This window comes from Lepisosteus oculatus, chromosome 8, assembly GCF_040954835.1.
Source record: "Lepisosteus oculatus isolate fLepOcu1 chromosome 8, fLepOcu1.hap2, whole genome shotgun sequence".
Classification (NCBI taxonomy): Eukaryota; Metazoa; Chordata; class Actinopteri; order Semionotiformes; family Lepisosteidae; genus Lepisosteus; species Lepisosteus oculatus.
The window spans coordinates 12706901-12721308 of NC_090703.1; the positions used below are offsets into that span (position 1 = coordinate 12706901).

At 39.7% G+C, this 14408-nt stretch overlaps 1 protein-coding gene across 3 annotated transcripts in view; it reads left to right on the forward strand.

Moving 5' to 3' along the window:
• mapkbp1 (mitogen-activated protein kinase binding protein 1) overlaps window positions 1-14408 on the forward strand; it is a 61143-nt gene that overhangs the window by 16532 nt on the left and 30203 nt on the right. For all 3 annotated transcript variants that reach the window (XM_015350713.2, XM_015350715.2, XM_015350714.2), the window contains exon 4: window positions 12806-12868. In XM_015350713.2, coding sequence (XP_015206199.2) covers window positions 12806-12868 — 63 coding nt within the window. The remainder of the gene's footprint in view (window positions 1-12805; window positions 12869-14408) is intronic.

The window sequence follows — 14408 nt, forward strand, 5'->3', positions numbered from 1 at the left end:
AGGAACTCTAGCCACTACTTCACTCTGCTGCAGTAATTGTATGCAGTCAACAGCTCATGTTTAGCTGTGAACAGGTGCCTAGCCTGTTGTTGAATGTTTTTGGCAAGCAGAGGGAGAGACTGCTCTTCTCTCTTATCTTCCTCTCAGCTCCTCGATTGACCACAATGTGCATGGTAATGGGCTGTGTGCTCTCTGTGTTCTGTATCTTGCACAGTGAGCGTCCATGTGCTTGAAGAGTCCAGGTCTGAATTGCTTCAATGGCTGAAACATTCCAAGATCCTACCTGCCAGCTATTCTTCTATCCTAACACTGCATCGGAAGCCTTCAGTCGCTGGCTGCATGATCTGTGTCTGAGATGGACACCAGTGAGTCCCTATGCTTCAGTAAGGGGTGCACATTGTGTCTTTCTCACTTAACGGTATGATCACTGGCTCCCTGTCAATGAGAGAGACAGTGTGGGTATACCATCAATCACTCTTTCCAGCATGTTAAACACTCTGGCACTTGACTGAGTGGGAAGTTTGAAGCATGTACAAAGAGCAATGTTATCTACTTAAGCGGTGCATATATATCAATTGAATTAAGTGAGGGTTCCCTAGGGGTGTAGAAGCTCCGCTGCGAGTTTAATCAGTGGCAGAAAGCAAGATATTATCCTTGCTCTAAAACACAGGCTAATTTCATTTGGTTCAGTGCATATTTATTAAATGTGAAAGATTCCCCTGGGTTGTGTCTAGTGTACAGTGGGATCAGGGTAAGGGCATAGTGTAAAATCCATATGCTGCAGAGGGCTTGGAACAGTGGACAGTGGAACAGTAACAGTGTGTTTTTTTTCACTTTTATATTACTGAATGGCAGATGGTAGGGAATTGTATAGATGAGGAAATACCATGGTACAATGTCTTGTGCAACATAAATTCAGCTTCCAGACATCCTAATCATTGGTTAATTTCTCTTGCTTCATTGAGTGTACCTGGCTCTTTGCACAAGGCCTCATCTGAATCTTGTCTTTGCCATGGGACTCTTGCGGCTTTCGTTCAAATTAGTAGTGTCTGGATGTGGCAGGTTTCTTTTTTCTAGTTCCAATGTTGACAGCTGGAATATTCCTTGTTTGTGTCCGCTGCTCTTGATAAAGGATGACTCCAGTCTCGGTCTTCACAGTGATTAAAAACGTGTTGGTACTTCACTGGGAACCTCATCCCCATTGCCATCACTGGATCCTGGATCTTTCTTTGCATGTTATTTACAAGAAACTGCCTGGATTCATGGTGTGCAGAGGAATTCACATTTTGTGTTGCATTATAGTTCTTCTGCTTTTGTAGGATTTTACTTTTTGGTCCTTTGTTGTGATGTTAGGGGGGAAACGCCACTGATAGGAGTGGGGCAGAATTTTGGGTGTTGAAACTGAAAAGTGTTCTGGATTTGGTTCATGTTTTGAAATTTTAAAATGAGTAAAAATGTGTTCACCAAAACTATTGTACTTCAGGCATGGAAAAAGGAGATTAGGACCATGGTGTTCTTTGTTATTGGCTGGATTGGCATCACGTGGCAGCATTGCTGGGATAGCCAGCTAGGCACCAGGGGACTGAAGACCAACTTTACAGTACTTCTGCTGTAGACTGAAGATGCATCCAGCTGGGCAGCACATGTGCGTGTTTGTGTGCAGCTGCGAGCTGAGCTATTTTAGTAATATTAACTGAGTGGAAAGGGAACATTATTGCTGAAGCTGATGTTGCTGATGGCAACAGTATTGCCACTATGTAGCAAAGGGAAAGATAAAGCTACAAAGATCACTCAAAATAGAAATTTGACATGGATTATAAATTCATAATGTGAATAAAAACTCAGGTTCTTATGTGAGTATTGTTTTGTTAGTTTTGAGGGCAAAATGATGAGCCAGATTAAAAAGCATTATGCAGTGGATGCTTGTTCATGTGATAAGCACAGTAGGTGCTGTTTCATTTCAAACTAAAGACATCCAGTAGCTTCTCCAAACTGTGCTCCTGGAGAAGGGTGTTTTGGCCAGGGTATGTTCAGTGTGCCATGTGGCAGCCACCCCTGCCATTCAGTTGGGTGTGTGTGAGCTTCCAGTACTGTTAGAGCACGGAAATTAGCAGTGAGGAAAATGGCGAACGACCCTGAAAAATGTACATAGTAAAAGACAAACTGATTATCAGTCAACACTTCCTGACGGAGGGGGAGAGGTTTAATGGAAATCATTTGAGATTCAAAACTGAAAAAAAACACTTTCCAACCACAAATCCCCAAACATGCCTTTTTTGCAGACACTTTAATAATAGTGCAGGGCTTATTTTGGATGTACAGTTGCCTGCTTTTCACAAGGTAGTTATATCTTTTACAGGCGCAGTTGCTGTCGCTGTGGTGACAGTGACTGTGTCCAGGGCAGGTTGTTTGCTGTTAAAATGTCATGCCTATTTTGCAATTCCATTTGTGGGGCCTGTACAAACTGGAAAATCAAGTTTGAGGAGTCAGTAGGTTTTGCTCATCCTGTTTATTTAATTTGATAAAATGCTTGAAGTCCAGGTATTTGTGAATGTATTTGTTTTATGTACAGTGCTCAGAGTAATACACAGGAACCAAGTAAAGTGTAGGTCTTGACTGCAGCAGAAAACCTACTTAAACCATAACATAATGGTGGAAAGTATGAACATCCAGCATCTTGTTCACGATCCTGTCAGGTCAACATTTATTCATAAAACACCCACAGAATAAGTACAAATATAGAATTCTAAATCCTGGATTGTAAAGCAGTGAACTGGATCTCTGCATGCGCACTAAACTGTAGCCAAATATAGACTGAATATATTATTAAGAAGTAAAACTCCACTAAAAATGTTGTAAGGCAGGCTTCAGCATCAGCAGTAAACCTTTCTGCTTCCAAATTAAAATTATAGACCATTTTGTCAGCTCTGGTCACAGTCAGCGATAGAATACTCAAATTTTTCATATCAACATTTTCTGTGCTGTGTCAGCATTTACATTTTTTTCTCCAAGAGATTCTCCTCTTAAATATATACTGGAAGCTTTTAATTTTTTATAGAGTGATTAATTGTAAGAACACTAGACGTTGCCCACTGATATTGCAGTGTCTTTTGAAAAGCCCCATAATAAAATGACAAGAAGAGGTAATAAAACCATAAATATGTTAAAATAACAAATTTGAGACTGGGTCTGCTGCTATACCAAAGAACATACTTTCACTGAGAGAGTAATTGCGCTGTTAGTGAAGTGTGATATTTGCATGTGCTCCAGAAGGAATTCTCAGTGTGTGCGCAACATTTCTACCTGGAAGGGGTTTGCGTAGGTAGGTGTATGATGTGTGTGTTAGGGTCTCTCCAAGGCATTGCTGAAGTTTCCATCCCTTCAGCGAGCTGCAGTAAGTGGGTCAGCCACACTTAGCTGTGCTGGAGAAAGAAAAGGGGGGTTAATATATTTGGACATACAGCCAATCGGAGAGCTTCTCTACAGGAGTCCTGTCCTCCTTGTGAAGTCTTCAGTCTCGGTCAGGAAGTTGTCAATAAGCTGCAGATTAATTCAAAACACCCTTCACGTCTTCATCCCATTGTCACTACTGTTCTTGGCAGTGCACAGCAATATAATCTTTTTCATTGCCAGGAGAACTAGAGCAAATAAACAAAGCAGTGAGTCCTGTATAAAATCTTTAGTGCCGGTGACAAAACAAACAAATTGGAATTGGTAGAAATATGTCTCAGACAAGTGTGGGATCCATGAAATGCTGAGTAAATGATGTACACATCTGTGATCATTAGATACTTTATTGCTTTTGCCTTCTAGAAAATAGGATCACAGTGATGTGGTTTCAGAAAAGAATAACTGTCCTTTGCCAAATGTGTAGTGAGTTTTTTTCCCCCTCTAAGTGAGAAAACAGCTGTGCTTGAGATCACAGTGCAGATTCAGACCAACAGTTCTGAGGTCTGTTGAGCTCATCACATAGATATACCCTTGCGAAATGCCGATATCCTCCCTTTGAGAGTATGATCGAGCCTAAGAGTACTGTTCCAACTGATATCTTGCTCCGTACTGTAGGTCGAAAGTCTGTTCCTCAAACACGTGTATCTTCAAACGCAGTGGGCTTGCTGCGGCCTGACAGAAGACAAAGCAGGGAATAATGAGGAAAGATGAATCACAGTCTGTTTTCTTCTGGCATGTAGCTAAAATGTGCAAGAGAACAGCTTGCTCACCTCCTCTCGTATTCATCGTGCTTCCGCTACTCTCGCTGGGCTCCACAGCAAGACCAGTCCTGATCTGATATGACCAGTATGTGGTTTGTCAGGTTGAATTAGAATTGGAGATAATTTTCCTCCTGGATTTCCTCATGGAGATGCACTACACTGTTTTTTTGGAAACAGAAGTTGCCACAGGTTCTTCTTTAGACAAAGAATATTGTAATATATACAGTGTATATATTCTTAACTACACAACATCATGTGTAAAAAGAACATAATGTAAGTGACGCCTGTGAGTTAGACATCTGAATTTCATTTGTCAAATCAACCTAATGTACAAGTTTATATTAGTTAATTCTGGGTGTTCATTTTTATTTCTCCTTTTTTAAATATGGTTTAATTAACACCCTCTATTTTCGATAACCATTTAGTCCAATACAGGACTGCAGTGAGCCAGATCCAGGTATGAAAATTAAATTTATTCCTAATGTTTATTGTAGAATAGCCCTTAATGTAACCTCTTTTTCCACTGTGTTTGAAAGCTCTTCCATAAATTCAAACAATGTTAATTCTAATCAACAAGACATAAGACCTCTGTTTCAGTTTGGCTCTATGCTTTCACAGCATTTTATATCATTTAATATGTGGTGGCATTATTCCCCAGAGCTAGGACTGACAGCTGTCATTCATTTCTTTCAAACTCCCCTCTTTGTATGTGACGCCAAGCAGTGAGCCAGATGTTACCCCCATGGTAATTGGAAAGGTCTGAAACACAATGGGGAAAATGATGCCACTTCCTCCTCCCTACCTCTCTCTGCCCCGGGCCAGACATAAAGCTCACTGTAATAGGTCACCTGGGCCAAACAGGATGAGGAGCCCCCCTGAGCCCCAGACGGCAGGACTGCGCTCCCACGCTGCTTTCCGGCAGCACTTCTGTAACTTGTGACATTACAAAACTCCAAATCCACAAAACTGTCTTCATTTCCCTTTATATGGGTTTTTAAATTATGCATTAACGTGGTAATTCTTAGTAATGCTAACTGTAGGTCTTTGGGCCTCTTGTAGTAAAAGGTGATATAGTTGGAATTTGAAAAGAGATAATTTGGTGTTTTTTTTGTATCTCAATTGGACACACAATTAGAAAACTTAGATAATCTTATCACACACTGAAAGCCTCATTTCTTCACTTGAATAAAAAAGGGATTCCTTATCTTTGATCTGTTCTTTCTCAGTCCTGGTTTCGTTTGCTGTTTCTTACTCTTATGTAAGAGTCAGTTCGAGGGTTGATCAGGTGTTTCTGGCTTTGTGAACCTGTTGGTAGACTGAAATTCATTGCTTGATCCAGGATCCACTATGTTATGTGGGTGTCAAGTGGTTTTGCCAGAAAAAAAACATATTTGTAGATAGAAATTGCTGCATTGCTCAGATATACTTCACTTCAATAGATAGGATTTCCGATTCAAGCGCCAGTTGTTGGCTTTAATCATTTATGAGATTGTGATTTTCCCTTTCAGTTTTGGTACCAAATAATGCCCAGGGTGACAGAGCAGCTAATGCTATCTTTCTGAAGGTGTGTTACCTCAAGAGGAAATTCATGACATGTTTTTAGCAGAAAGTACTTTTTTGTTCTATGTAAAAACTGGGAAACTGAATTGAATTTAAATTCAGATTATGGCCATTCAGTCTACTCGCGTATGAAAAGCTTTACATTCCTTCCCAAGTCCTTCAAAAAGATCAGACAAAACTGCAGCGACTTTAGTTAAAAAGATGGATGTTGGCCTGTGTTCCCCATGATCTTATAAGTGCAAAAACTGGCTTATTGATGTTGGTTGGCCTTATTCACAGACTTTCTCATTTCCTTTACCTGAATAATATTTGAAACGGATATATTTGTATTTATTCTAATTTGTGGAAAGTAAAGAAATTTGACGTTGGCCCAAGATTTATGGAAGAAGTCCACGTTGTAAAATACATAAATAGCATAGTTAAATGTTCAGAATCCTTAATTGTGATAGGTACATGTGTATACACCTAAAACCATGGCACCCACAATGGAAGTAATAAAATATATTTCAGATGTACTGCTATCTTGAAATGTATTTTCTGAAGGTAGTTGGCTCTTCAAACAGTTTAACCTAAGGGAATCGTTTATTTGTGAATCACAGAAGGGCTTGATGATACTTACATGAGGCTGTATTCCTCTCTTGTCTGTCCAAGAATCCTTCTTAGACTGAGTTAAACCTTCTGTCCCATAGTACAATTGCCAGGAACTGATGGGGCATCATATTTCTTGGCTGCATCATATGGAATATTTAACTTTCTATAGTTTTATTGTCAGGTTATTGTGTTTGTTTTTATTTTTCCATTCCCCTTTGAAATGCTGGGATGATTTATGTTGTTCTTCTGGTACACCCCAGTACAGGTGTTCAACAATACAGCATTCGGGTATGTGTCATAGCTCTGTAAAATGATAGATTACTGTAGAAGGCTGGCGACACAGGTGTGGTATTTGGTTTTGCCAGAAGTCAAGCAATATTTCACTACATGGTTCCAGCTGATGTGAAAGATCACACTGTCTGTGATCTAATTCTTTCTCTGCAGTTCTGTGTTGGAGCCCCCATTACAATAAACAAGATACTATCCAGGTGACCTGACTCCTACCACTCACCTTAGTCAAGTAAAGGGTCATTAACTTTAGAGCTTGCCCACTAACAGATCTTCCTCCGAGATCTATGTCAGCACTGTGCTGGGCAGAAATATATGAGCTGTGACACACAGACATGTGCATGCAGCTCTTCAGCAAGTTTGGCATGACTTTGCTGACAGTGCAGCAGTGAGAGCAAGCTCATTAGCACTGACAGAAGCACCACGGAGGTGAAACAGTGGGCGGAGCATTCAATTAACACCTTATCAGCATCACAAATACAGCAGCACTGCTGCTGTGAAAATGTTTTGTTTCCAGTACTGGCAATTGTAGGTGTAGACTTACTTAAAGGAATATGGCATTAATTTCTCATTTCTAATTTAGCCTTATTTCCTTCAGATTTTCTGCACATTTTGATATGCATCTAAAAAGTTGAAACTGTAACATTGTTGAATTAAGCTTATTTTGGGGATTGTGATTTTTTTTTAAAGGGGGCCAATTTATTTTTCTTTTGAACTAGAATGGCTGCAAAATAACCGAGACAAAAAGGAAGGTAACTAAAACTGAACCCACATAAATGTGAAGGAAGAGCAGTTTGCGGTGCCATCAGGATTAGATGACACTGGATGAGCGCCAGTGATGGCCATCTGTCATTTGCTCTCCGTTTCTGTCTGAATAAGAGCTTTGAGAAGCTGCAGGCTACATGACATCTAACTCTCAAAGGTCCTCTAATCTGCTTCTCTCTTTTCCAAATTGGAACATTTCAGCTATGCCCAAATCCTTCTCCCACTGCTAAATAGTTATGCTGTGCTGTAGGGCAATTCTTCAGGATTGGTGAACTCCACGAAACAACAGGGCATGAATTCGAGTCTGTGAGAACATGTGTTAGAGGAGTTGTATGCTGTACTGCTGGCTGCAGTGTAGTGCTTTCTGCATAGAGTACTGGCTGTGGAAGGCGACAGTATGGTCTTCCCCTTTAGTGATACTGCCACTCCTCTATTTTAAATAGACTCTTGATATGCCACAGCCCTTTGGAAACTCGTGCACATTTTCATGTCAAACATTGAAGTATGCAAAACACAGAACAAATGTAAATAGACCAAATAAAGTCCATGTTCTTGAGTATACTGCTGTTTTTCTTCACGTTACACATGTCTTACAGGTGTAATCTGTGTGATAAAGATAGACCTGGTTTATTTTTTCATTTGCAGTAGGGCTAAATTAGAAATTAATATTGTATTCCTTTAAGTCTCACTATATATGTGTGCTGAGTCCCAGCCACAAGGTTTTTCAACCCCTCCGTATACTCATCCCTCTCCATTTCCCCCTCCTTAATTGTGTGAGTCAATGTTGTTACCACAACAGTGCGTGTATGTTCGGACTGTCTGACTTTAAGGCCTGTCAGTTGCAGTCCGCAATATATGACTTCTTAACCTGTTTGCCAACTGTTGTTTATTGTAGTGAGTACAAAACTCTTCATTTGCAAAGTGAGGTGTGGTCTGCGTTGTGTAACAGGAGTGGATGAGCGATGGCAGAGCTACAGCTAGAATAAGTTCATCATCTGCAGAATGGAGCCATGCAGCAGGATCAGACAGCCGGCTTTGTCCTGTTGTGAAAACAACTTCGGAAGTACTTTAAAAAAAATGCAGCCCAGCTGGAATCGCAAACAGTGTTAAATCTTGGCTGCAGAAAATGATAGGAAAACTACATAATCAGTGAGGTTTACTTTTATGTGGTGGGTTTCAAATATAGGAAAGCAAGAAATGACAGGCCATATTCTAGAAAAAAAAGTTATTGAGCACTTCTTACCCATTTGTCTTTCACAGACTTCTTCGCTGCAGCTGCTGATTTAGTTTGAAATGAAACTGGAGGGAGTGGGAGTTTGTTCCTTAGGCCCGATGCTGTCTGCTACAGTTGTCGCGCATGGAATTCTAATAATGAACGTCTCAAAGACCAAAATACACAAATACATTGTGCACATTATGTACAATTAAAATGATTTTCTAATGTACTTTTCCTCAAACATATTGGAAAGTTGTCTTGTGAATTTACAGGGTAACTCACTTCAGCCATATCCAGTACTTCAGGATCATTATTGAGTAGTATTATTATTATCATGATTGCATATTACCATTATGCAGTGATTAGGGCTCAGTTCTTGTGGGTTTACTGCGACTGGTTCCAGTATATCAGGTTCATTTAGTTGTACTGTAGTCATTCTCTTCCTTCAGCTCTCTCCCATGGCCTTGCTGTGAGAGGCCTGGCCAACAGGAACCACTGACTTGATCACAAGAAAATCTTGACTAATCACTATTCACTCTATGACCATAGAACCCAGAGAGTTTTGGTATTGAAATTGAATGGGTCTCCAGCTTGTGCATCGCACTGGGTGGTAATTTATAGATTAGATGATTAGATAGATACTTTATTGATCCCGTGAGGGAAATTGCAGTGCAACAGCAGCTTAACACACACAACACAGCCACAGTGTAACGAATTATATAATAATAGTACAATACATACAATACAATACAAGAGTTACTCACAGTCCGGACACACAAGAGGAAACTAGAACAGAACAGTACACAGAAAATCGTATCACACGTATGAATATAAATATAGATGTAACCATAGATATAAATATAAATATAAATGTATTGCACAGGTCCCTGGCATATATTGCACAAAAGTGGTTGTAAACGGGAAAAAGAAAAAGAAAGAGAACAGATGTAGCAGTAGATGTGTATATGCGTTTAGTCCAGTATATGCGTGGATGCGTTGTACAGTCTTATGGCAGACTGCAAGAATGACCTCCTGTAGCGCTCCCTGTCGCACCGTGGATGAATCAGTCTATTGCTGAACGTGCTCTTCATTCCTGCAAGCCTGTCATAGAGGGGATGGGAGAAGTTGTCCATGATGGCCTCTAGTTTGGACATCATTCTCCTCTCAGCCACTACTTCCAAGGGGTCCAGGTCAGACCCAATGACAGAGCTTGCTCTCCTGATGAGCTTGTTCAGCCTTTTGGAATCTACTGCTCTAATCCCAGAGCCCCAGCACACCACTGCGTAGAAAATGGCACTCGCTACCACCGACTGATAAAACATGTGTAGCATCTTACTACACACATTGAAGGACCTGAGCCTCCTCAAGAAGTAAAGTCGGCTCTGTCCGTTCTTATAGATGGCCTCGATGTTCTTAGACCATTCCAGTCTATCGTCGATGTGCACTCCCAGGTACTTGTACGAGTCCACCATCTCCACGCCACTCCCATGGATGTAGACAGGAGTAGGTTTGACCTTTTTCCTCCTGAAATCTACCACCAGTTCCTTTGTCTTTGTAACATTCAGTTCCAAGTGGTTCACCCCACACCACTCCACAAAGCTGCTGACCAGTCCTCTGTACTACTCCTCCTGCTCACCCTTGATACATCCCACAATTGCAGAGTCATCTGAGAACTTTTGCAGGTGGCATGACTTTGAGTTGTACTTAAAGTCCGAAGTATAGAGGGTGAAGAGGAATGGAGAAAGAACTGCTTTCTTATGTAGTGTGACGTCATATTAATCCAGCAGAATGGGTACAGTTGTTATGGTCACACCATTGTGATTAAGAAGTCAATGGTATTTTATTAGAGTTTGACCTGTTTAGATGTTTTTTTTTCTCTGTATGCTCCCAAATAGAGAAATGAGTTTGCAGACACTTTGCCAACATGACTGAAACACCGACTACACTTCAGGAGGAACGTTTGCGCTGAGGGATGAAAAGCCACATTACAAGGAAGTTTACCCCCTTGAAAAGATTTCAAAACAAATGAAAAATATTTCAAAAGTAAAAATGAAATATGTTCTGCTTTAGTGATGAGGTCATATTTCTGAGAAATTAATTTAAGCACAGAAGGGCTTCAGCAAAAGCAATTCCGATGCAATGTAACAGATAACACTTCCATTGTATACGTCTTCCTGTTTGATGAATCTAAGCCTGCGGTATCTAAGAGATTATTACATTTGGAAATTGAAAGATAAAACTGATCTCCAGTCCCCTGCTGCGAGATGGAATTTTCTTTTTTACTGCCTAGCATGTGGCAGTGTGAGTTCATGTCAAACTTCCTCATGCAAGGGATTTTCGGTCTTCATTTCTGTTTTTTTTACGAGTAACATTGAGCATCTCGATTTAAAGTTCCTCATCATACAATTAAAATAAGCTGGCACGACCGTCTCCTAAAATCAAAACAATCATTATTGAGGCAAGGACAGAATTCCTACATCCAGATAAGTGTCCAAACCTAGTGATCGAGCTTTGCTATTCACACATATATTGTAGATACAGTACATTAACATCACAGGTGAAATACCTTGATCAGTTATACGTCTTGATCCCTGTTTATAAATCTGTTCCATTAACATAACATTGTTAAAACTGCAACTTGGTATCCAATTCTGTGATTTCTCATGCACTTTTGGTTGATTAAGCATTTGTAATTGGTATATACACCATACCTTGCAACGAGTATTTTCAAAAGGAAATTCAAAGTTTTCTACACTGTTGTATAACTGCTCAAAATTATGTTCATAAAATGTCCATAAAATTTAGTTCCTTAATTTACACCTACTGTGACCGTTGGCACAAATCTTTACTTGGCTCAAAGTAGCTTGAGTGTTTTGTGGCGTGTCATGACAGCAGTGTGTTTACTGACTGGAGCCTTTGTTTTTTGTTTAGAGGTCATCTGTGGAAACTCCTCAACAGCTCAGTCAATGAATTAATATAATACAAATATGAACTTCTTTTTAGTACTTACACTGTAGCGTTCTAGTAATGCTGTTCAGTTTTTAATTAGCAGAGCTTGCATGTTACTGGCCTGCATTCTTCATTCTCTCTTTCACTTCCAGTCCTGTGTACATGGAATTTCAGAAGAGAAACTATCCATTACAAAATCCCCATACAGCCCAATGCCAATTGATACTATAGGCTGGAACTTCCTTAGCTCTTCAGGTTAAGCTCAAATGTTAAAAAATATGAACACTCTACAATAACATACTCATCTGCAACTGAATCTTGTCTGACCGCCATACAGTATGTTCAATGGGTCTTATTTCTTTACAACAGTGAGATATAGTTTTGATTTTATATTAATTGTATATTTTGTGTTAACCTGACATAACTGACATTTCAGTATTTTCAAAAATATGCAAGTGTTCCGATTTTGAATTTTAGATGCATTTGTCACTAAGATCAGAATTACGATAAATGGTTAAAAAATAATTCTGAATCATACTATGTTGTAACCTGAAAACTGAGTATGGCCACAGTATTACTGTATTTCTTGATACAGTTTGCTGTTATGAGGTATGACAACATCAATAAGACCGTTTGTATTGACTTCTTGTTTAAAACATGTCAGTTTCTTCCAGTGTGTTATCACAAAGTTAACAAAACATGATTGATACTGGTTTTCATGAGGCTTTGAGTATTATCTTAATATTTGGTTAGGTGAGCGTTTAACAACTGACACAAGGCAGAGAACTTGTGACAGAGTGATTGAGCATGTGAGAGTTTGTCGTGTTGAAAACGAGGAGAATGAGAGCTCGTTCCACAGTATAAAGAAAGCTCCTGTCACAAATAATTAGCTAATCATCTTAAAAAGCATAACTTGGAAAACACCAGGGGGTGGAATTGCGAGTTGTGAATTTCCAACAGGCACATTTTCACGCTGTTTAATATAAGCAGTACAGAATGAAAGCACTTATTTATACTTAATTTTACAAATTAAAAAAAATAACTTTGGTTTCAGTCTGATCTTATTTGGGTCATGGAAACGGCCATATAGTGATTTCCAGATATCCGATAATCCACAAAGGATTCAACAGGTTAAAAAGTGTTAAGAGACAGTTTTGTGTCATGACTTGTTATGAGCAGACTCCCCAGTTTATGTAACCCCCGGGTCTCCTGTATTTTTCTACAGGTGTGTGGTGGTATTGCTGAACCCGAAGAAGAATAAACAGCACCACATCCTTAACAGCTCCAGGTGAGGCAACCAAGGAATCTAAATTTGTTTTAATCGGGTTACCTTGAATGACGTTGTCCCTCATTAGACATCAGTTTGAGAATTCAACATTCAACAGTCTTATTCTTGTTTTCCAAGTGTATTTGCTTTGGATGCATACAGATAATGTTCTAGAATTGGCACAAAACACCCTGGGGTGTTGGGAGGAGGGCTTTATACTTGAGAAGTCTTCTCTTGTGTCTGGACGGTTTCCAGAAATAAATACTGGAGCACATGCTTGTCTTGGAGCAACATGTTTTGACTGCTGCTCTGATTGTATTTAATGTAATTTTACATCCCAGAATTATGCTCAGCCTGTTATGAAATACTCGGTTCCCCCTGACTCTGAAGCCCTTATATGAACATTAAAGACATTAAGAGTATAAAGTGTGACCTCACTTAATATCCTCAGCAACTTCTTTTCTGGGGGACTTGACCAGAAGTTGTGAGGCACATTGACTTCTGCTAATTTTCTGCCCCTGGTCTAGTAGAATCGCTGTGTTAATCTGGTCCTCCCTAGAGGTAGAAGCTGTGTGCATCAGGAGCTGAGAGCCTTCAACCTCCATAATCAGGGCTGAACTGGCACAAATAACAGAATTATCTGTTTAGCTCATGCCTCTGAGGACCCTGCAGCACATGACGCATCACTTCCCTGTGTATATAAATGCACTCTAGCATATTGGTGTACAAAATTAATAGAATGCAGATTGAAAATTATCTGCTGTAGTGTTATCTTCTCAATGAAGGATTCCTTACCTAATGTTGATTCACACACCCTGAAGTACACACGGCACGTCACCTCAGTTGGTCATGATCATAAAAGGGGGACTCGCATCTCCTACCGTGATGGATCTTAACCGTTGAGTTTGTTTACAGCCAGGCAGCAGCACAAGATTAATTACATTGCAGTAGGCATTTTAAAGACCAAGGATTCATGCCAGATCCTGCATAAGCACAGCACATGTCCAGCTCCTGCTCTTTGTCAGAAAAGGTTACACGGTTACTTCTGTAGCTTCTTGCTTAGGGACTCAGCAGTGAATTATCAAATAGATTCATGTCCTGAATGAATTGAGCATGTTGTGATCAGATAATCAAGGCTAAACCCATCCAGTCTCATTTTCACTGAGTATTTTGTACTGGGAAATGAAGGGAGAAAACTAAAGTGCTCCTAACCTCCAGATAGCATATGTTTTCCCCACATTTGCAAATAAATAGAAATAGTTTTTATCCATATGTTCTTTTATTTTTTGTCTCATTAATTGAAAGATTGCATTAATGCTAGAGCTGGACTTGAGTGGAGCTAGGGTTAGGCTTCAAATTACTGATAAAATTCATTTAGTGCTTTGGTTGTGTTTCAAATTCTTGAATTAAGAATGTGTGATCCAGGTATTCTCTTACTGTAGCTTAAGGCTCTTGGCATGTTTATAATAAACTATGCCAAATCCACACCCTGACAAAAAAAATCAAAATAGCACCACAATACCATATAAACCGTAGGATTTTGTCTTGTACAAATATTACC